The following is a 23,242-nucleotide window of genomic DNA, read 5'->3' as shown; positions in this document are numbered from 1 at the left end:
ATTCATATTTTCCTAAGACCACTGTTGGAATAAGGGCATGCAACCATACCTGACCTGCTCCAAAATATATGAGATCAATAAATCTGGTATAATTTTAGCAATATCACCCAGAACCCTTATAACCTATCAACATTCTCGTGAAAAATCTGAGAAAATCTAGTGCAGTATTATCATCTGTAATTTTATACCAGCTTTGGAAAGCTGGGGCCAACATATTTGGGTACCTTGACAGTCGTGAATCCTGAATTTGCAATTCCTGCTCTAGACCACTCACGTTTAAAAAGAACTGATAATGATCTGGTCCATCCTCCATCAAAGATATGAAAAGAAGCCACTACACAGGTGTACAGTCTAAACTAAAACAGTGTCTGTAATGGACAGAGCAAATCCTGTCCATTACATGATTCAAGTTTCATTGAATCAACTAACTGGTCCTCAAACTGGATATTCAAAACAAATTAGGAAAACTTTCATGAACTAAACCCGCTATTAGGAATGCAAACTTTTACCGGGAAATAGTAACTTCCCTTCTTTATATTGTTCTTGAAATCCCCTTCTAATCCACTTCTAGAAGATTTCCTAGCCTTCCTAAAACACATTTGATTGATTTGGAGGCACATATTTGATATGCCAATTGCATTGGTCCACTGGCAGAAGGAAACCATTGGATACAGAAGGAAGTCAAGAAGAGAGGATGTTTTAATAAAGAAGAGTTGCCAAGAGCAGGCAACTTGACAAAAACATATTCCACTGAACAAGAGTTCTTTGCAAGGGTGAAATCCAGCAGGTTCTGGAGAACCGGTAGCGGAAATTTTGAGCAGTTCAGAGAACCGGCAAATACCACCTCTGGCTGGCCCCAGAGTGGGATGGGAATGGAGATTTTGCAATTGTTAAGGAATAACCCTTGAGTAGCAAGGGTGTGCACATGAAAGCGATTGAGAGTAGTTATGAATAAGCACAGTCACCACATAGATATTACACAGATACATTGATACATTATAGTTTACACAGTCCAATAAACAAAGTCTTCATACCAGCCGTATTAACCATACACAGTAAACAGTTCTTCTAGAGTTGCAAACAGTAAGACAGTAAGTCGGATAAGAGATATCAGAGAGCAAGAACAACAAAGAGAACAAACCATGTTTCTAGCTCCCTCTTAAGGACATTGGGCAATTGAGCTAACCAATCAGTACACAGTATGATGCCATACAGCAGTCTTAAAGTTATACAATACAATACAATATAATGCAAACATACATTGATGGTTTATATATTGCCAACCCAACAAGTTAGGTAATAGTCATATTCCTAACAGCAATATCCTTCCCCCAGGAGTGGGGAGGGAATGGGGATTTTGCAGTATCCTTCCCCTGCCACGCCCACCAAGCCCACAGAACCGGTAGTAAATAAATTTGGATTTCACCACTGGTTCTTTGAGTGTCAGAAATGTGTCATTTTTTTTTTTGCAGTTACCACAACTTCTGAGATTCTAAATATATAGAAAGTTTAGCAGAGAAATTAATCACCCTAAGGTTGAAAATATGATGGCTTTCTTTCTGCAGGGGCGGCTACCATGGAGGTAGTACCTATACTATGGGCATCACAGCCATTGGAAAGTACAAACATGGTGTTGCCAACGGAGCCAACTGCCACTCGGTAAGTACCTTACTTTGTTTTTGGGGGCAGGATGTGTTTTTGGAACATTTTGGACATATTCCTGACTGATGTTAGTATTGCTGGTACAGATAATTCTCAACTAATGACCACAACTGAGGCCAAAATTTCTGATGCTAAGCAAGATCGTCGTTAAGTGAGTTTTGCCCCATTTTATGACCTTTCTTGCCACAGCTGTTAAGTGAATTTGGCTTCCCTATTGACTTTGCTTGTCAGAAGGATGGCAAAAGGTGATCATGTGACCTGGGGAGGGGGTCACTGCATCCCTCATAAATATGAGCCAGTTGCCAAGCTTCTGAATCTTGATCATGTGACCATGGTGATGTTGCAATGGTTGTAAGTGTGAAAAACATTCATAAGTCACTTTTGTTCAGTGCCATTGTAACTTTGAACGGTCACTAAACGAACTGTTGTAAGTCAAGGACTCTCTGCATTGGATCTTATCTGCTTTGGTATTACTACTCAATCATGAAGAATGAAAAGAGAGTCCAGTTTTCAAGAAGTTGTGCAGATTGATGCTAAACGCAACAAGAAGTGTCTTCTTGTCACTTGGTGGGCTATTCCTATTGCCACGTCGAGCAAAATAGCTGTGTTTGAAATGAATTGACTCAAGTATTTTGTTGATTCATGAGCCAGATCAAAATCTGCACCTTTAAAAAAGGGCTATAGGAAAGTACTTTAATAGAATTCTCTCCTGACTTGGATGAAATATTGGGGTCTTCATCAACCTCACTTTCCTTATTTATGTTCTTCTTGGGATACCATAGGCCAGGGGTCAGCAACCTGCGGCTCTGGAGCCGCATGTAGCTCTTTCATCCCTCTGCTGCGGCTCCCTGTTGCTGGTCGGCTCCACAATTGATAGGGCTTTCAGTTAGGACAGATAGAGGAAAAAGGACGCCGTGCTAGGAGGGAGACTCTATGGTGGGGGAACCGGACTTCTGGTCGGCTCCAGAATTGGAATGGGGGGCTTCCGGTTAGGACTTTGTGGCTCTTTGAGTGTTTAAAGTTGCCGACCCCTGCCATAGGCTGACCTTTCTTTTTGCTCATCTCGTCAGTCTATCTTGCCTTGTGATCCCAAGTTGTATTGTCTAAAGCAGGGGTATCAAATTCAATTTCATTGAGGGCTGCATCAGGGTTGTGTTTGACCTCGGGGGGCGGGGGGGGCGAGGTGTGTGTGGCCAAGGTGGATATGGCCAGCTCGACGTCACTCATACTGGAGGCACCTGTGGTGGCCAAATTCTAAGGCAGGACTTCCCTCAGATCCTCCTTCTCTCTCATTATAATCTCCTTCCTTCCTTCCTTCCTTCCTTCCTTCCTTCCTTCCTTCCTTCCTTCCTTCCTTCCTTCCTTCCTTCCTTCCTTCCTTCCTTTTTCCCTTTTCTTCTTTTTCCTTCCCTCTTCATTCTTCTTTCTTCTTCCTTCCCCTCTTTCCTTATTTTTCCTTCCTTGCTGTCTTCCCATCTTTCCTTCTTTGTCTTTCCTCTTTCCCTTTCTCCTTTCCTGTCCCTTCTTGGATATTCAAATGCAAAAGTGGAAACATTTCTCCTTTTGTTTTGTTTTTACTTTGTTTTGCTAGCTCTCTGCCAGTGAAAACAGAGCCGGCCCCCGAGTTCCATTTTCTCTGGCAGAGGGCTGCAGGAGGCCATTGTGGCTGAAAATGGAGCCTGGGAGGGCTATGCGTGCCCCTCCCAAGATTCGTTTTCACTGGCAGAGGCACAGCGGGCCAGTCCTTTGCTGTTTCCAGGGCAGCCCTGCGGGCCGGATCTAAGCACCCCACGGGCCGCACCCAGACCCCAAGCCTTGAGTTAAGACACCCCTGGCCTAAAGGCTCCAACTCTAATGGGGATGGAACACAGAAGCTTCTTCGTGTCATGGTCCATCAACATGATTAGATGTCCTGCACAGGCTATCCATATTTTAAGATGCTGTGCATCAGGGGTGGGTGCTATTTTTCAGGTGGCACATCAGAACCAAAGCATGAGTGGGATCAGAAGCAAAAGTGGATATAGCTAGGATTATAGGTGGGCAACTTAAAAAACTTTAAAAAATCTTTTGAGACTTTTAAAAAGTATTTGAAAATTCTTATTGTGTACTTTGATCCTTTCATTTAATGGTAGCAGTTGTGCCTCCAATGTGGCACTTGGGAGCTATATAATGTTATTAGTATCCACCAAACTCCCTACTCTAATTTTACACTCTAGATTCCTTAAATGAAAAAAAGAAAATAATCTAGCATATTACAAAGGTAAGAATCAAGTGGAAGCATAATTATATTTCCAACTATCCTGCTGAGCCCAGTAGCATCCATAAAAATGAAACGATAGGTAGTAAAATCCCGTATTTTATTTGTCTTCTGATAATGGATGTTTTGCATTTGGCTACACCAACAAGGTTTAAAGTTGGCCAGGTGGGCCTCTCTGATTTTCATGCTGAGAAAACTTGTTTTATAAACAAGGGATTAAATGGTGAGGTCTCTAGGTTCATCTTTATCTCTCTTTGCTATATTAGTTCTGTCTTTTCTTGATGAATTTACTTCTTAAAATTCTAGCACATTCAAGTATGCTATGGTGGAGTAATGACCCACATTGGGTCTGTTGTTTCTTTAGACAATGTTGCCTGATGTTTTCCGTGGTCCCTGGGGAGGAAGCCACTGTCGTGATTCTCCGGTGCAAACTATTCGAAAGTGCTCCTGTTCCTCAGGTTGGTTAGTAAGGAAAATCCTCTTGATTTTTCACAATTCCACATTTATGTGGAACATCATATGCGCTGTCTCCGACGAATTCTTGGCATCACCTAGCATGACAAAGTTCCAAATAGCGCAGTCTTGGAACGTGCTGGAATTTCTAGCATGTATACACTATTGAAACAGTGACGTCTACACTGGCTGGGGCATGTCGTGAGAATGGCTGATGGTCGGATTCCGAAAGATCTCCTGTATGAAGAATTAGTGCAGGGAAAGTGGCTCAGAGGGAGACCACAGCTGCGATATAAGGGTATCTGCAAGAGGGACCTAAAGGCCCTGGGAATGGACATTAACAACTGGGAAACCTTGACCTCTAATCGTTCAGCTTGGAGGCCAAAGACGCAGCATGGCCTTCTCCAATTCGAAGAGACACTTGTTCGGCAGGCTGAGGCAAAGAGGCAGTCCCGGAACCAGCGAAATCTGGGGGCTGGGCAGGGGACAGAATGTATCTTCCCTCAGTGTGGAAGGAATTGCCACTCTCGAATTGGCCTTTTTACTCACACTAGATGCTGTTTTAGGATCTTTTTCCAGAGCACAATACCATAGTCTCTTGAGACTGAAGGATGCCAATGATGACATTTATGGCTTTTTACAGGATCCCACGATCATGTGTGCATGATTGAAAACATTTTTTTTGCCTGAAACTGCATTTACTTCTAGTTTCTGGCAAAAAATGTCCACTGCAGACAATGGATTTGCCTCATTCACTTTACAACCAACACAACAAAGTTGTAAAATTGGGTATGGTCACATGCTGATCCGCTTGACAATCAACGCAACTTACAACTGTAATTCCAGACCCAAATCCAGTCATTAGTTTAGGACTACATATAAGTGTCAGGATGTATTTAATTAGCTCTCCATTGTGGAATCCTTCCTAACATTGAGTTGGTGCTGTACACCCATCCTTATTCAACAGAAATTCACTAGGATGAAATTTGTTTTCCCCATGATCAGTCCCTCTCCTGCTTCTCCTGTGTCTCTTCCCAATCCCTACCTAGATAGCAATAGCACTTGGACTTATATACCGCTTCACAGTGCTTTAAGCAGTTTACAGAGTCAGCCTATTGCCCCCAAACAATCTGGGTCCTCATTTTACCCACCTCAGAAGGAAGGAAGGCTGAGTCACCCTTGAACCTGGTGAGATTTGAACTGCCAAATTGCAATCAGCCGGCAGTCAGCAGAAGTAGTTTGCAGTACTGCACTCTAACCACTCCGCCACCACGGCTCATATACATATACATATATATATGTAGGTCTTTGGTTATTCGGGTCTTCTCCCACGTAAAATTGGAAGTGTCTTGGCGACGTTTCGACGAAGTCTCATTCGTCATCTTCAGGCTGGTGTTCTCGGCTTCGTGCTCCTGGAAGCACGAAGCCGAGAACACCAGCCTGAAGATGACGAATGAGACTTCGTCGAAACGTCGCCAAGACACTTCCAATTTTACATGGGAGAAGACCCGAATAACCAAAGACCTACATACAAACACCCGCGAAAACCTGAGAAAACACATATATATATGTATATACATACACATATACGTACACATACACTTGATTTGGCCAAAAAAGGATGTTAGCAAAATTAATTTCATGCTACATTGAGCCAATTGGGGAAACGCCTTTTGGCATTTTAGGGCCGTGATGTTTCTTACATAAATAATAGCCTTAAAATAATCAGCATGTTGCTCCCCCCCACTCTCCCAATACAGGCACCTGCCACGCTAAAGACCAGTACATTGCGCAATTCAAGGACACACTCCAAACTTGTGTTCCAAAAAAAGTCGCTGCATTTATTGCTGAGCCAATTCAAGTAAGTGGTTTTTTTTAAAAAAAAAAAGGTTGCAAGGACCTAAAACTTGTCAGTGCTCTTTCCAACACAGTTCAGTTCATACTATGCTTGATTCTTAATGGGTGCAATGGCTCAGTGGTTATAGATCCGTGATGGCGAACCTATGGCATGCGTGCCAGAGGTGGCACACAGTGCCCTCTCTGTGGGCACGTGAGCTGTTGCCCCAGTTCAGCTCTGCCGCGCATGTGCGGACGCCTCCTGCCGGCCAGCTAGTCTTCAGGTCTCTGCCATTCATGCGCGGGGGCGGGGCACATGCAGTGGGGGCACGTGCACATGCGTGGTGGGCAGAGCACATGGGGGATGCATGCGCATGCATGGGGAGTGGGATGCGTTCAGGGGGGCCGTGCGTGCATGCATGGGGGCAGGACACATGAGCGGGGGCCACACGCACATTGGATTTTGGGGGTTCGGGCATGCTTTGGGCACTCGGTTCGGAAAAGGTTAGACATCACTGTTATAGATGCTGAGCTTGTCAGCTGGAAAGCTGATAGCCAAGGTTTGAGACCCCAGTGCTGCATGACGAGGTGAGCTCCCATTACTGTCTTAGCCTTCTGTGTCTACCTGTGTAGGAGGATTCACACTTTTATTATATGCTCACACTTTCTGCATTCCTGTTCTCCTATCCAGATAATCTACTAATAAAGGAGAATATTTGTAGCTCACGGTTAAAATGAGGGGTCTTTGGCGCTCTCTGAGCTTGCTTATTTTCTTGCAGACATTTCATTCCCCAAACTAGGTAACATCATCAAGACTAGCACTGATGATGTTACCTAGTTTGGGGAATGAAACTTCAGCAAAAAACAGGTAATTGGATGAAAGGAAAATAAATTCAACAGTGCCATCTCCTGGTTGTGTGGAATGAAGTGCATCACCAGGACTACAGCAATTACGCAAGGTGTAAATGGTGATCGCATGATCCCGGATACTAGAGAAACCACAATTGCAATACTGCATCCAATTCTGGTCATCATGATACAAAAAAGACAGTGAGAACTTGGAAAGTGTGCAGAGAAGAGCAAAAGGATGATAATGGGCCTGAAGGCTAAATTTTATGATAAACATTTGTGGGAGCTAGGTATGTCTAGCTGTCAAGTTTTGAGGTCGTCTCGAATAAAATGCATTTCAAACAAAATCTTTGAAGAAAAAACTCCTATTTATTGAGCACGACATCCTAACCTGACTCCAAACGAAGCCAACACTGACTTCCAGCCCCAAAACCCTCCCTTTCCGTTACCCACTCCCCTGCACTCATTGGCCATCTTCCAAGTCATTCTACCCCTAATCTACTCCAACTCAAAGGAATTCCCCCCTCCCATCTCATCTCCTCGGAAACATTATCTCCAGGGAAAATAAGCAGGTGAAAAGTCAGCCGTCCCTTTCCAGACCCCTTCGCTTCTCCTTCTTATGTCAGCACTAGAGTAAATGCAGGTTGAAGTGCTGACACTAGCCTACCGAAGAGAAGGATTAGGGGGGACATGATAGCTGCCTCCATAGTACCTGAGGGGCTGTTGAGAGTGGACTGACTTATTGTTTAGGGTGGGTGTCGGCAACCCGTGGCTCCAGAGCCGCATGTGACTCTTTGATCCCTCTCCTGCAGCTCCCTGCCGACCTGGTCACGTAATTGAGAAAGAGAGAAGGGGGAGAGAGAGGGGGAGAGGAGAGAGAAATGAGAGAGAGCTGAAGGGAGAGAATGAGAGAGAGGGAAAAAAGAGGGAAACAAATGAGAGAGATAAGGGGGAGAGAAAGGAAGAAAGAGAAAGAAAGAAAGAGAAAGGAGAGAGAGGGAGAGGAAAAAGAGAGAAAAATAGAAATGAGAGGGAGGGAGAGAGGGGGAGAGAGGGAAGGAAGGGAGGGAGATAGAGAGATCCATTTCCCACAGAAAACACTGGGAACCACAAAACCTGGGTAAGCGTGGCTGCGGGGGTCATGTGACTGGATGGGAGTGATGTTGAGTTGGCCACGCCCACCCAGGTTTTGTGACTCCCGGTGTTTTCTTTTCTGTGGGAAAGTGGTCCAAATGGCTCTTTGAGTGTTTAAGGTTGCAGATCCCTGGTTTAGGGCATCAGAGATCAGGACACGAAATAATGTGTGGAAGCTTATCAAGAAGAGATCTAACATAGAAGCAAGTATAACATTTCTGACAGTGAGAGCAATTAATCAATGGAATAGGTTGTCTTTGAGTTATGGGTGCTCCATCCCTGGAGGTTTTCAAAAATAGACTGGATGACCGTTTGACTGGGGTGGCACGAGACCAACTGTCTTGAGCAGGCAGTTGGACCAGAAAACCTCCGCGATCCCTTCCAGCCCTATGATTCTGTGTGGAATTTTCTTCCATGAAAGGAAGGTCACCATTTCCTTTGATCCTGTCTGTCTGCTTTCTCCAGGGAGTAAATGGAGCCGTTCAGTTTCCCAAAGGATTCTTAAAGGAGGCTTATCAGTTGGTGCGTGAAAGGGGAGGTCTCTGCATTGCAGACGAGGTAAATACCTGAATGTGACTCCCGCCTCCAGATTTTATGTGCAGCGTTTCTACCAGGACAGCTATTTGAGATATCATTGGAAGAGCAAAAGGCTTGGACTGGCGGGGTCACTGGGATTGGGACTCTACAAAACATTTGAAGAGGACTTTGCAAAACAAGTTAGCCTGAGGGAACTATCCAGTGGTGAAATCTAAAATTTGCTACTACCAGTTCTGTGGGCTAGGGGGGTAATGTGACTGGATGGGTGTGGCCATTTTTTTTTAACTTTTAAAACCATTTTTTTTACAACCTCTTGAGGTTGTAAAAAAATGCTTTCAAAAGGGTCTGACAATCCCAGCTGAGTTGCCTGATCGTCAGAGGGTTTTTAAAAAACCCACTGCCGATCAGGCAACTCAGCTTGGATCGTCAGAGCTTGGATCGTCAGAGGCATTTAAAAGAAAAAAAGTTTTTTTCTTTTAAATGGCTCTGACAATCCCAGCTGAGTTGCCTTGACGATCAGGCAACTCAGCTTGGATCGTCAGAGCCATTTAAAAGAAAAAAAGCATCTGATGATCGCGCAGCTCAGATGGGCATGGGGGGGGAGGGATTTTTGCTACCGGTTCTCTGAACCACCCACCTCCATCGCTACCGGATCGGGCAATCCGGTCCAAACCGGGAGCATTTCACCCCTGGAACTATCCCTCCTACAACTAAAGTAGTCGGTGTGTCTTCTAGAAATGAATGGAAAACAAAGACAGAACAAAATTTAAACTTGGGAGAAGTGGGTGGTGTTTTCTCTAAGGACTTTACCATACACAGATTTCAGTTTGGAAGTCACTTCTGTGTAAGAACAGCTGATGAAATACTGGCATACATGTAGTATATCTGACAGTGAAACCAAAGGTGTTTTTTTTCAAAAGGCAACTGGACTTTCTTGAGATTTTTCTTTTGAAAAGGTTTCATTTCATATCCAGAAAGCTTCTTCAGAACTTCTTCTTCAGAAGAAAAAGCTTCTTTAATGAGAAGCGAAATGTTTTCAAAGAAAAAACAAAACAAAACCCCACTTGCCTTTGAGGGAGAAAAATACACCTTTGGGATAACCATGACCTGGATGATTGAGAATCTCTTATCAAACCTGACAGTGAACAGATACAATTTCCTATCAGGAAACAATTGCCTTAAAATATAGATGCTACTTACCGTATTTTTCGGAGTATAAGACGCACCGGAGTATAAGACATACCTACGTTTTTTGGTGAGGAAAAGAAGAAAAAGAAATATCTCTCTGCCTCCGAGCAATTTTGCCTCGTTGCAGCAAACAGCGAACAGCTTGCTTTACTTTCATTTTCGTTTTTAGCATAGCTTGATTAGCACAAGGGAAAAAAAATCTGCTCCAGCAATTTACCTCTTTGCAGCAAGCAGCAGAGCCTTGCGCAAAACAACTGAGAGCAAATCAGCTGGGAGTCGGGAGGCCGATCCAATCAACTTGTGCTAATTAGGCTGTGCTGAAGCTGAAAGGAGCTGTTTTTTCTTGCTGTTTGCTTGCAAGGAGGTAACTGCTGCGAGGCAGAGGCCAAAGGGTGGGGGCCAGTGGGTGGGCGGGACTACATTCGGTGTATAAGACGCACCTAAATTTTCACTCCCTTTTAGGGGGGAAAAAGGTGCATCTCATACTCTGAAAAATACGGTATATAGAGAAACTCTATAGCAGGGTGTCCAACCTTGGCAACTTTAAGATCCATGGACTTCAACTCCCAGATTTCCCCAGCCTGCCATGCTGTAAACCAGAGGTGTCAAACTCAAGGCCCGCGGGTTGGAAGATTTGGCCTGTGGGGTCACCCTGGAAACAGCAAAGGACCGGTCTGTGGTGCCTCTGCCAGTGAAAATGGAGCTTGGGAGAGCCACGAACAGCCCCCCTGAGCTCCATTTTCACTGGCAGAAGGCTGCAGAAGGCCTGCTGAAAATGGGGCCGAGGGGGTTGCCTGCACCCCCACAAGCTCCATCTTTGCTGGCAGAGGGCCATGCCCACCCCGCCCCATCCACGCCTACCCGGCCCCCAAAGTCAAACACGAGCCTGATGTGGCCCTCAATGAAATCGAGTTTGATACCCCTGCTCCAAATCTTTGTAAAGCACCTTTTCTTTGCTCCCTGAAGGTTCAGACTGGATTTGGTCGAACGGGCAGCCATTTCTGGGGATTTCAAGGACACGGTGTCGTTCCAGACATAGTTACCATGGCCAAAGGAATTGGTAACGGCTTTCCCATGGCAGCAGTTGTGACTACAGCGGGTAAGAACTGCTTGGTGAACAACCTTTTCACGCACAAGGTCTGGGGGTGTAGGTGAGGCCACATAGGAGGTGCAATCACATCAAAGTGAAAGAAACGTCGGGTAATTCTCTGTTGTTTTTCTGGGTTGGAGAGGAATTTTGAGGTTTTCTTCCCCAACAATGTTATACGTTCCTTAAGGCTATGTTCCTGCTTCAAAATGTCAGAATACCATTCCACAGTTTTCCACCATCATTTTTCCAGAGATCTGGAGGGCTATGAAAAATAATTTTGGTTGCATGTTATCCTTGACCTTAGCATGTACACTCATTATTATTATTTTAAAGTTTTTTATTAGTAGTTCAAAATTAAAAACATTGGACATAGATATGACATCACTGGTTCCAAGCATCTTCCATTAATACATAATATACTAATGATAATATAATAATATATTCCTTACACCTTATACGTTATTTATAGTGTAATAATAATAATTTATACCTTATTCCTATACAATTATATATATCTATACCTACATATATCTATCTATACAATTCACATACATATTTATCTATAATAACGTATATAATTCTAGTCTAACACTACACATTTGTCTCGGCTATCCTCCTTTTATCTAACCATTCATAGAATTTTGCCCAGATTTTATAATACAATGTTTTGCTTTTATCCTTGAGTTCCAAGGTGAATCTATCCATTTCTGCGCAGTTTTTTTTTATTATTTATATGCCGCCCTCTCCGGAGACTCAGGGCGGCTTACAGTGCGTTAAGCAATAGCCTTCATACTTTTGTATATTTATACAAAGTCAGTTTATTGCCCCCACAAACTGGGTCCTCAATTTACCTACCTTAGAAAGGATGGAAGGCTGAGGCAACCTTGAGCCTGGCAAGATTCAAACTTATTTTAATTGCAGACAGCTGGTGTTAAATTACAATGCCTTGTCTGCAGAGCTATCCAGTATTTTTAGTAGTATTTCCTCTTCGGTTGGGGTATCTTTCTCTTTCCACTTGTGCGCAAAGGCTATCTGTGCCGCTATAAGTATATGCAGTAGTAGATAATTTACCGGTATGTCTTTCGTGTATTTGCCCTCTGTCATTCCCAAAAGGAAAAATTCAAGTTTGACTTCTATGTTTATTAACAAAATTTCTTCCAACCAACTTTTTATCAGATTCCAATATTTCTTTGCCTTTGGGCATGTACACTCATTATTACTGAACATGCATGAGAGAATAAATTTTGCTGGATGAGTAGAATTTTATCTCATATAGAGAAAAATCACAAGCAAACACTCCGAATGGACTCTATTAATTGGTCACTGACTCTAATTCTTATTCTCTCTGTCTCTCTCTTGTTCGTTTTCCCTTTCCTGCCCGTGTCTCAGCTGGGGTTTATAAAAATGCTGTCACTACAATGTTCTGTTAATAGGATAAACCGAACTGCGATTCATGTATGCTTATGAAATAATTGTGTTATTCTTTAAGGGTTACCCTATGACTTTATCATAACAGATGTAATCTCCAGTCAACAGCAGCTGGCCCGCAATATAATCGTACACTTTTCTTCCATTATGTTCCACCTGCCTATTTTAAATTAAAATAAATGTTTCAAAGATGCTATCAGTTTTTATTCCACTCTCAATCAACAGAAACTAAACCCCAAAGCCCCTATTCTATTAAATTTTCATATTTCTAGGAAGCAGCCAGTCATAAATTTTATAATCATAAGTTTAAAATGCAAAAAGATTAGGCAAATATAGTTGAATGACTGGGAATCTCCACAGACATGGTTGAATGAGGTTATTCTGATCACCATGGAATTGTTAACGTCTTTTTCATTTTTGCAGCTGCCTCAAGTCAGGGGTATGAAAATGAACTGGTAGAATTGCAGTGATTAATTGTCAAATAATAATGTGATACTGTAGTTTTTTGGATACCTTGACTGGAAAAAAAATAAATGAATTACTTTTTAATGCAATCTGGCTTGCTTCTGGTTTTGCAGTGTAAACAAATCTAGTTCAAATGCATAATTCAGCCTATTAATTCAGGTGAATTGAATGAATGAATGACTTTGCATTAGATGATGGGCACCTGTCTCTGGTATTTGCATAAACCAAAGAAACCTTTAGATAAAAATCATTTTAAGTGGAAAGGGCTTTGACTGCATACAAACTTACTGTCAGTCTGACCCACTGAATATTGAGAGCACAGGTTCACAAACAATCTTCTGAGTCACTATGGTTAACACTGAGGTTCCAATTACAGTTAGTCCTCAACTTACAACTGAAGTTAGGACCAGAATTTCCATTGCGAAACAAAGAGGTTGTTAACCGAATTGCATCCAATTTTACGACCTTTATTGCCACAGTTATTAAGCAGATCTCTGCAGTTGTTAAATGAATCCTACAGTCTTTAAGCAAATCCGGTTTCTCCCTGTTGACTTTGCTTGTTGGAAGCAAGCTGGGAAGATTGCAGACAATTACTTGTCCCTGGGACACTGCAACCATCATACTATGGTCTTGTTCTGACCCAGCTCCCCAAACACGACAAACCCGCTATAGTTGAAGCAATGATTCCTTTATTAGGAGCGCCAGCAGCCCGAGCAAAAGGTTTCTCTCTCACAGCAAGCTAACAAGTCAGTCCAGCAGGGAGATGAATAGTTGTCTGCCACATCTATTCATCTCTGCCCCCTGCCTTTTATCCCCAGAGCTAGGATAGGGCTTCGTTAGCAGCAGTGGCTCTTCCATCCCAAGGATCAGCCCACAGATTTCCACTGCTCTCCTCTCCTCTGTGCATCTCTGCATCGGGCACAGCTGTTCCTCCTTTTCCTCATCAGCCACCTCCAGACCTGGGGGCTGTTGACTCTCCATCTGAGGGCTGACGGACGGCCCAGACTCCACCTCTGTCTCTCTCTCTGACAATTCCATTCCCTCTTCCCTCTCGGAGTTCTCAGGTTGCCTTAATGTTGACCCTGACTCCTGTTCCTCCTCCTCATCTGATTCGGCTGCTGGAGGGGCCGGCGGCCAACCCTCCACAACAGGTCTGATCATTAATATGCATCTCAACATTTACAATATCTGTAAATATATATGCCAGTTGCCAAACACCCAAATTTTGATCACATGATTGTGAGAAAGCTGCCGTGTTTGTAAGGGTGAGGATCTCTTGTAAGTCACGAATGATTGTAAGTCAAGGACTACCTGCATTGTAAATGTAGGTCTCTCTCTCTTTTTTTAAAAAATATTTTTTATTCAACATTTACATCTTTAACATCCTTGTTACATTTTTACAGCTTTATGATACTGGCATCTTTAATAATGTCTATTTTATCTTTTAACCAACTATATACACATACATTTTATATATTACTTACTAATTTCTATATTCACTACAATTTATATCTATCTATTACACAATAACTATTTTGCTCTTCTCTAATGTTTATACATTAATTTTGGATTCTTTCTCCAACCAATTATACCATCTATTCCATGTCTCGTAATAAATTGTTTCCTCTAGGTCTTTTAGTTCCATTGTTAATTTATCTGCTTCTGCACATTCTAGCACCTTTTTTTAGGTCTCTCTTTTTATGTTTCTTCCAGATGCTGATCTCTTTAATGAATGACTTGACAGCTTCATTTATTAATACTGATATGTTTTGGTTTTAGAAATTGCACACGGTTTGACAGACAACCTCCACTTCAACACATTTGGAGGCAATCCGGTGGCTTGTGCAGTTGGATCTGCAGTTCTGGATGTAAGAAAATGTTTGCATTGGTTTTTAGATATATTATTATTTATGAGCGTTGACAAAATTGCTTTCCACCCCCACCCCTTAAATTAAAGGACTTTTGGTTCCCAAAAGGATGGCTTGCTGTGCCTTAATGCATGCACATTTAGTCACCTTGGCTAGAGAGTATTCATTTCTAGCAAAACGATTTATTTTCAAACATAACTTACCTCTCTGTTTAAATGCAGGGAAAGCAAATGCAGACTGAAGGTTTCCATTCATGTTCTGCACCCCACTACATGTTAGTCTGTGTGTAGCTTAACATGCAGCTAAACCCATCTATCCTCCAATAAAACAGACCGTGTGCATAGATCTGAATGCTTTATTGAAAGAACAGGATATTGTGAAACTGGGAAAAATAGGGATACATATAATGAGAACCAAATACAAGATAGACAGTATTAAATTACTGCTGAACATAATAATGAATAAATGCAAGCAATTTAAATCTCACCAGAGATGCTGTGTGTGTGGGATGTGGGTTTGTCCTTGGATGACCATGCGCCACAGATGAAGATGGATTCTTCTTTGTGCTTCTGCCTTCTCCAAATGTTAAAGGAAATGGAGTCTGGCTTCCCAGCGTGCCCTTGGTTTGAGAGTGCTGGCTGATGGGTAAAATGGGTTGGGTCAGCTTCAAACAATATACTTGGTATTTGTCTCTCTGGCCACTAGATGGGGCTAGAGAGCAACAACAGTATATAAAGATCCTATGTTAGGGCATAGTTGTCCCTCTGGACACTAGATGGGGCTAGAGAGCAACAACAGTATATAAAAGTTACATGCTGGCACATGACAATTCATGTAATAAGCACTAAAAATATGGATTCCATGTAGATAGATTAATGCAGATTATTTATCTATTGCAAATTCCAGTGAAATTAATGGGATGTTACACATATGTAGAGAGCCAGTTTGATGTGATGATTAAGGCATCAGGCCAGAAACTGGGAGAGGGTGAGTTCTAGTACCACTTTGGGCGTGAAGCCAGCTGGGTGACCTTGGGCCAATCTCTTTCTCTCAGCCTGGGAAGGAGGCAAAGGTCAACCACTTTTGAAAAACCTTGCCAAGAAAACTGCAGGGATTTGTCCAGTTTCCAAGAATCGAACGCAGTGGAACAGGAGGAAAAAAATATGCATGTATAATTTCCACTATATTTGACAGCAAGAAAGTTGCATATTCTCCATATTGCCAGGGATATTTGCAAAATATTGAGACCAGTATTTTGGGTGGTTGAAGCTCTACACCCTTTTTAATGTGGGTCACAAGCATTTCATGCAAATATATTGAAAATATTTTAATGGTGGATCCTCCCCCCCCCCCAAGCCCGTCAATGCAGGTAATCCTCGACTTATGACAACAATTGACCCAAAAAATTATGTTGTTAAGTGAGAATTTGTTAAGTCAGTTTTGCCCCATTTTACAACATTTCTTGCCATCGTTGTTAAGTGAATCACTGCAGTTGATAAGTTAGTAACCTGGTTGTTAAGTGAATCTGGCTTCCCCATTGACTTTGCTTGTCAGAAGGTTGCAAAAAGTGATCACATGACTTTGGGACACTGCAATGGTCATAAGTATGAACCTGTTGCACAAGAATCTGAGTTTGGATCACATGATCATGGGGACCCTGCAAAGGTTGTGACTGTAAAAAAATGGTCATAAGTCACTTTTTTCAGTGCTGTTGTAACTTTGAACGGTCACTAAATGAACTGTTGAAAGTCAAGGACTACCTGTATTGTATTAGATCAAATGTACTCCAGAATTTCTCCATGTGTTGGCGCATAATGAAGTTGATTTGAGATTTTAATCTTTTTTGACTGGCTACGATCTGATCAAAGTTATTACCGTCTAGTTTTTAAGGCCCCTTGTAGAACTAAATGTGCCGGCAATGCTATTTCTGAATGCTTGATGGTTTCCTTCTATGGTTTTTGTGTGTCTAGGCAATAGCGGAAGATGGCTTGCAAAAAAATTGCCAAGAGATCGGAACTCACTTGCTTCTAGAGTTTGCAAAGCTGCGGGATAAGTTTGAAAGTGTTGGAGATGTTCGTGGCAAAGGACTTATGATTGGGATAGAGATGGTCCAGAATAAGGTATGGACTGCACTTGGGGGGAGGGCTATAGTGCCTGTGAGGTACTTGCATTGAACTGGAAAGGACAACAAAGGTCATTTAGTCCAACCCAATGCAATATGCAGGAAAACCAATTTGCCACTAATGAGAGATGGTTATTTAAAAAAAAAAAATAACACAGAGAAGGAAAACTTATAACCTTTGGATTCCAATGGAACGTTCACTGTTGTTCATTATTCACTGTTGTATAAGTGCTATTGACCAGAAGATTTTCCTTTAAAATCTAATAATTTTTAAACACATGGTTGCTATTTCTACCCCTAATTTTTGGGGCCAGGTCAAATAATTTCTGACTATCTTCTCTGTAGCTTCCCTTTACGTACCTCACCATGATAGCTATCATATCATGTTTCCAGTGGTGGGTTCCTCCCAGTTCGGCCCAGTTCTCCCGAGCCGGTAGCGGTGATGATATGATGTCACTGAATCAGTTCTGCCCCCCCCATGTTATTTTTACCTTTTATTTGGCCCCACCCCCAATCTATTTCTGCCTCCTGAGTCCCAGCTGATGGCTAGAGGGAAAAAAACTGTTTAAACTCTTGCAGCAGGCTTCAAAGGGCTGCCCTACAGCTGATCAGTGTTAAAAGAAACAAATGAGTAGATCGGTGCCTGCAAAAATACATGAGTAGATCAGTGCCTGCAAAAATACATGAGTAGATCAGTGCCTGCAAAAATAAATGGGTAGATTGGTACAGCTCTGCAAGCAGTTAAAAGCCTGATAGACCAGTACCTCTGCTAAATCCTAAATAATTGTCACATGACCATCAAGCCACGCCCACAAAATAAGCCACGCCTACAGAACCGGTAGTAAAAAAAATTTAGAACCCACCCCTGCATTTTTCCCTTCAGTTTCTTCACTCTAGACCAGTGTTTCCAATCTTGACAACTTTAAGAAGTGTGAACTTCAAATCCCAGAATTCCCCAAACAGCATGATTGCCTGGGAATTCTAGAAGTTGACATCCACACATCTTAGAATTGCCAAGGTTAAGAAACACACCTTGAAACTGAAGAGTACAACTTCTTTCTTTCTATCCCCGTAGGACATGCTCTGAAGGGCTTATATAATTTTTATTGGCCTCCTCTGAACTATCTGTAACAATTACACCAACGCAATCCTAAATTGCATTAACAGAGTGATACAATCAAGATCAAGTGAGGTACTAATACCACTCTATAAAGCCTTAGTAAGACCACACCTAGAATACTGCATCCAGTTTTGGTCACCACACTATAAAAAAATACGTTGAGACTCTAGAAAAAGTGCAGAGAAGAGCAGCCAAGATAATTAGGGGACTGGAGGCTAAAACATACAATGAACAGTTGCAAGTACTCGGCATGGCTAGTCTAATGAAGAGAAGGACCAGGGGAGACATGATAGCAGTGTTCCAATATTTGAGGGGCTATCACAGAAGGGAGGAGGTCAAGCTATTTTCCAAAGCACCCGAAGGCCAGACAAGGAATGATGGATGGAAACTGAACAAGGAGAGATTCAACCTGGAAATGAGGAGGAACTTTCTGACAGTGAGAGCAATCAACCTATGGAACAGAAGTTGCCTTCGGAAGTTGTGGGAGCTTCATTACTGGAAGCTTTCAAGAAGAGACTGGACTGCCATCTGTCAGAAATGGTGTAGGATCTCCTCCTTGGGCAGGGGGTTGGACTAGAAGACCTACAAGATCCCTTCCAACTCTGTTAATCTGTTAAATCTGTTAATTAATAGACTTCTGGAACTCTAATCCTCAGAATGGTACACAGTACTCCAGGTGTGGTCTCACCAGGGCTGAATAGACAAGGATCATTTTCACCATTTATTTTGGTGAATCAACAAAATGATCAACAAAATTTAAATTCAACACTAACATTAAAACCATCCTGTTTTGCAAGTCTAATTTACATACTATAAAAATAACTCCATCGTAAGGTGCTAGCACAAAACATTAGCACCATTAAGATTATAAATATAATTAGGGTTATTAAATCCACGAGGAATGCAGTATACTATTATATAAAATTATATATAATGCTAAAGTGACTAAACAACCATGATACCAATGCCTACTGCAGAATATAGTTAGTAAAATCTATAGGTGTTTCAGAACTGAATATTAACAGTTGTTCTAAAATCACACTGCAAAAAATAATAATAAGTTGAGCAGAGAACTACACATTGAAGCTTGATTGTAGAGCTATCTTTGTTCTGGCATTATTGAAATTTCAGATATTCCTCGATTTATGACCGGTTGCTTAGCAACCATTCAAAGTTATGACTGACCTGCAAAAGGGACCTACAACCAGAGGTGTTATTCAGCAGGTTCTGACCAGTTCTGGAGAACCAGTAGCAGAAATTTTGAGTAGTTCGGAGAACCGGTAAATACCACCTCTGACTGGCCCCGCCCCCATCTATTCTCTGCCTCCCGAGTCCCAGCTGATCGGGAGGAAATGGGGATTTTGCAGTAACCTTCCCCTGGAGTGGGGAGGGAATGGAGATTTTGCAGTATCCTTCCCCTGCCACACCCACCAAGCCACGCCCACCAAGCCACGCCCACAGGACCAGTAGTAAAAAAATTTGAATCCCACCACTGCCTACAACCCAGGTTCAAACTTCTGATAGTTGGAGTTACATGACCTAATTCTGCAGCTACATGACCTAACTTTGGGTGCTCAGCAACATGGCTGAATTTATGGCCCTTTGCCGTGTCCTGCAGTCACCTGACCATGTTTTACAATAGTTTTGCTGAAAACTGGCACTTACTTCCATTAGTTCACTTAATGACCACAGTGGCCATTTTATGATCACTACAAAAAAAGGTAGTAAAATCAACCAACCTATTTTACAACTATTATGACATATGATCATAACAGGCAACTTTGATTAGTCATGTGTCAAGGACTAACTGTAGAGTCTTCTTGCAAACACCAGTAACCCACAATGGCAATTACTGAAAAATTAATGCTGCACCTGCTGCATTTTTGTGAGCCTTTGTGCATGCGCAGACATTCAAAAGCTATTTTGAGTTCTTAATGGTAGAATATTAATTTAATCAATCAATAAAATAGAAGATGTACTGTGATGCTGGGTATGTCAATCTGGAATTCTGTAAAATTGCATGTTAAAATATCCAACTTTACATCTTTTATTTTATTTATTAATACTTTGCCATTAACAACTCAAAATACCTTTTGAATGTCTGTGCATGCACAGAGACTCATAACCAGTGGTAAAATCCTCCACGGGTTGCAACTGAAAGAGTTGTAACTAAAAAAAAAACCTAAAAGAGCCTTGGTGGCGCAGTGGACTAAGTGCTGTTAAAGTAGCACTTAGTTGCCAGCTGCCTGCAATTACTGCGAGTTCAAATCTCACCAGGCTCAAGGTTGACTCAGCCTTCCATCCTTTCGAGGTAGGTAAAATGAGGACCCGGATTGTGGGGGCAATAAGCTGACTTTGTATAAAAAAGACCACCACTTAGGGGGGGCCCGAAAGCCCTACTAAGCAGGTATATACAAAAGTATGAAGGCTATTGCTTAATGCATTGTAATAAATAAATAAATAAATAAATAAATAAATAAATAAATAAATAAATAAACAAACAAACTGGCTTGCTGCTCGTACATGCACAGACACATGCGCAGTGCACACCAAACAGACGCTGCGCGCGCATGCACATTACACACCAAACGCACAGTGTGCGAATGCATGTTCAGTGCACACCAAGCATGGAAAAAGTAGCTGTTTGAAGGTAAGTAGAACAGCGAGGGGGGGGGGAACAGCTGTGCCGCACGATTTAGATTCGCTAGAAAGAAGGATTTCCTTTTTTTCTAGCAAATATAAATCACGTGGCACAGCTGATCGTCGGAAATACCAGTTCAGACCAACCGTAGCTTTTATTACTACCGGTTCACTCGAACCGGTGCGAACCGGTAGCATGTCACTCCTGCTCCTAACACAAAAATGCACTTTTCTGTGATTAATGGCTATGTATTGTTTGATTCTTTCATGCGTTCCTGTTTTTTCAAAAAATGAGAAAAAAAAAGGGGGTGGGAAACTGAAGTTTAAATTTTCTTCACAGGAAACTCGCCAGCCACTTCCAGCTGAAGAGATGGACCAGATTTGGGAAGACTGCAAGGACATGGGGTTGCTGATTGGCAAAGGAGGGATGCATTTACAGGTATTGTAAATGTTGAGAATCATATTAAGCTGTGACCATAGCCAGTTCTTTAGTAGATAGAAGGATGGCCCATGCTGAAGAAAAATTAATGATCTGCATAATTTAAAAAATAGTCCTCAAATTACAACCATTCATTTAGTAACCTTTCAAAGTTACAATGACACTGAAAAAAGTGACTTATGGCTCTTTTTCACACTCACGACCATTACAGCATCCCCATGATCATGTGATCAAAATTTGGACTCTTGACAACTGGCACGCATTTATGACGGTTGCATGTCCTGGGGTCATGCGATTATCTTTTGTGGCCTTCTGACAACAAAGTCAATGGGGAAGCCAGATTCACTGAATAATTAACAATTGCAGTGATTCACTTAACAACTGTGGCAAGAAAGTTCGTAAAATGGGGCACAATTCACTTAACAACTGTCTTGCTTAGCCGTGAAAATTTTGGGTCTCGATTGTGGTCATAAGTCAAGGACTACCTGTTAAGGCAGCAAGTATTCCTCTTTATTTATATTGATATTGTTTCCTGATTGCTTATTTGTAGCCTATGTCTATCATTAAGTGTTGTACCTTATGATTCTTGATGAATGTATCTTTTCTTTTATGTACACTGAGAGTGTATACACCAAGACAAATTCCCTGTGTGTCCAATCACACTTGGCCAAGAGAGAATTCTATTCTATTCTATTCTATTCTATTCTATTCTATTCTATTCTATTCTATTCTATTCTATTCTATTCTATTCTATTCTATTCTATTCTACTCTACTCTACTCTACTCTACTCTACTCTACTCTACTCTATTTCAAAAGATTGAACTTTGCCAAGTTGACGGGTGACTCCAAGTAATTTAGGATGGTAAAAAACAATTTCAATCTCATCCCGGCTCCAGTGACATCACCCTGTCATTATCATGGTGATGTCACTGGAGTCGGGATGAAGTTGAAATTGCTTTATTTACTGAAATTTGCCTTAATTACTGATCCTGATCTCAAAATAATAAGAAAAGTTTGGCCCAGAGGGGAAAAAGATTAGCCATCCCTGATATAAATAATATCAATGCATAAATAATGCATTATTGTCAAAAGAAGGAACACATACTACTGTCTGTGCATGAAATTGCATCTGATGTTTGTTTCCAAACCTGCTTGTTTCAGGTATATTAGCCTGTGCATGAAAGCACGGGGAAGAGAAATACAGGCAGTTCTCAATTTATGATCATAATTGACCCCAGATTACTGTTGTAAGTCATTAAGCGGTCCTTTGTCACAATGGGCACTTTTTTTTGCCAATTTCTGGTAAACAATATTGTGACTCAGCCTTGTGACCACATGTCACTGTAAATGTGGGCTGGTTGCCCAGCACCATAAAATGATCTCATGAGAAGGGAAGAGGCTGGTTGTAGCTACCTGTTTTTTTTTTTAATGGCTTCCAAAATAAATTGTAGAGCAGGACCATACAGATGGGCCAATAAATTTAGCTTGTGGTAGGCTGGAATGGTTTTAGCTTGGTCCATCCCCATCGTCTGCCCCTTAACTGGTGACAGTATGTTGCTTTGTGATTATATCTACAGCCAAAACTTCTCTACTACTTAAATAAGTTTCTTCTCTGTATAATATTTTCCCTCTTTTTTTTTTCTTTCTTTCCCAAGACATTTAGAATTAAACCTCCGATGTGCATTACGAAGGAAGATGCAGATTTTGCAGTGGCTGTCTTCCAGGAAGCCTTAATAAGACATATGGAAAGAACAGCTGAAAAATAAGAGAACTTACACACACACACACACACACACACACACGAGATGAATTGGACTCACTGTGAATAAATCCATGAACCAGAACTCATTGCCTGAAGCATTGATTCATAATTTGTCATTTTTTAAAGATTAATTTGGATAAAATTACATGCAGAAAGCAGGTGGCTTCTCAGCCCGCAACTCCATTTGGCTGTTTTATAACTTGTGCAGCAGCTGGACGTGATGTCCATAAGTGATTTACAAAAGCCCAGCTGATGTTTTGGCTGAGCACACGGGAGCCATCTTTTCTTCCTCTTTGCACAAAGGGATTTTAAGATTGAGTGCTGGGGATACGCTTCTGAGGGGAAAATAGATGGAAACAGCTGAGCAGCAGAATATAAATTCTTTCCAATC

The 23,242-nt window shown here is 41.7% G+C and overlaps 1 protein-coding gene across 1 annotated transcript in view; it reads left to right on the top strand.

Annotated features, from left to right (window-relative positions):
* Nucleotides 1-22,933, top strand: part of AGXT2 (alanine--glyoxylate aminotransferase 2) — a 34,587-nt gene extending 11,654 nt beyond the window's left edge. The window contains exons 6-14 of the mRNA XM_034442409.3: nucleotides 1,566-1,659; nucleotides 4,284-4,377; nucleotides 6,133-6,233; nucleotides 8,657-8,749; nucleotides 10,883-11,015; nucleotides 14,679-14,767; nucleotides 16,738-16,887; nucleotides 20,990-21,088; nucleotides 22,745-22,933. Coding sequence (XP_034298300.1) covers nucleotides 1,566-1,659; nucleotides 4,284-4,377; nucleotides 6,133-6,233; nucleotides 8,657-8,749; nucleotides 10,883-11,015; nucleotides 14,679-14,767; nucleotides 16,738-16,887; nucleotides 20,990-21,088; nucleotides 22,745-22,855 — 964 coding nt within the window. The 3' untranslated portion in view covers nucleotides 22,856-22,933. The remainder of the gene's footprint in view (nucleotides 1-1,565; nucleotides 1,660-4,283; nucleotides 4,378-6,132; nucleotides 6,234-8,656; nucleotides 8,750-10,882; nucleotides 11,016-14,678; nucleotides 14,768-16,737; nucleotides 16,888-20,989; nucleotides 21,089-22,744) is intronic.
* The last annotated feature ends 309 nt before the right edge of the window (nucleotides 22,934-23,242 follow it).

This window comes from Pantherophis guttatus, chromosome 2 (genome assembly GCF_059756535.1).
Source record: "Pantherophis guttatus breed Tessera chromosome 2, ASM5975653v1, whole genome shotgun sequence".
Lineage (NCBI taxonomy): Eukaryota > Metazoa > Chordata > Lepidosauria > Squamata > Colubridae > Pantherophis > Pantherophis guttatus.
The sequence above is the reverse complement of the archived record's forward strand: the minus strand, read 5'-3'. Positions and strand labels throughout refer to the sequence as shown.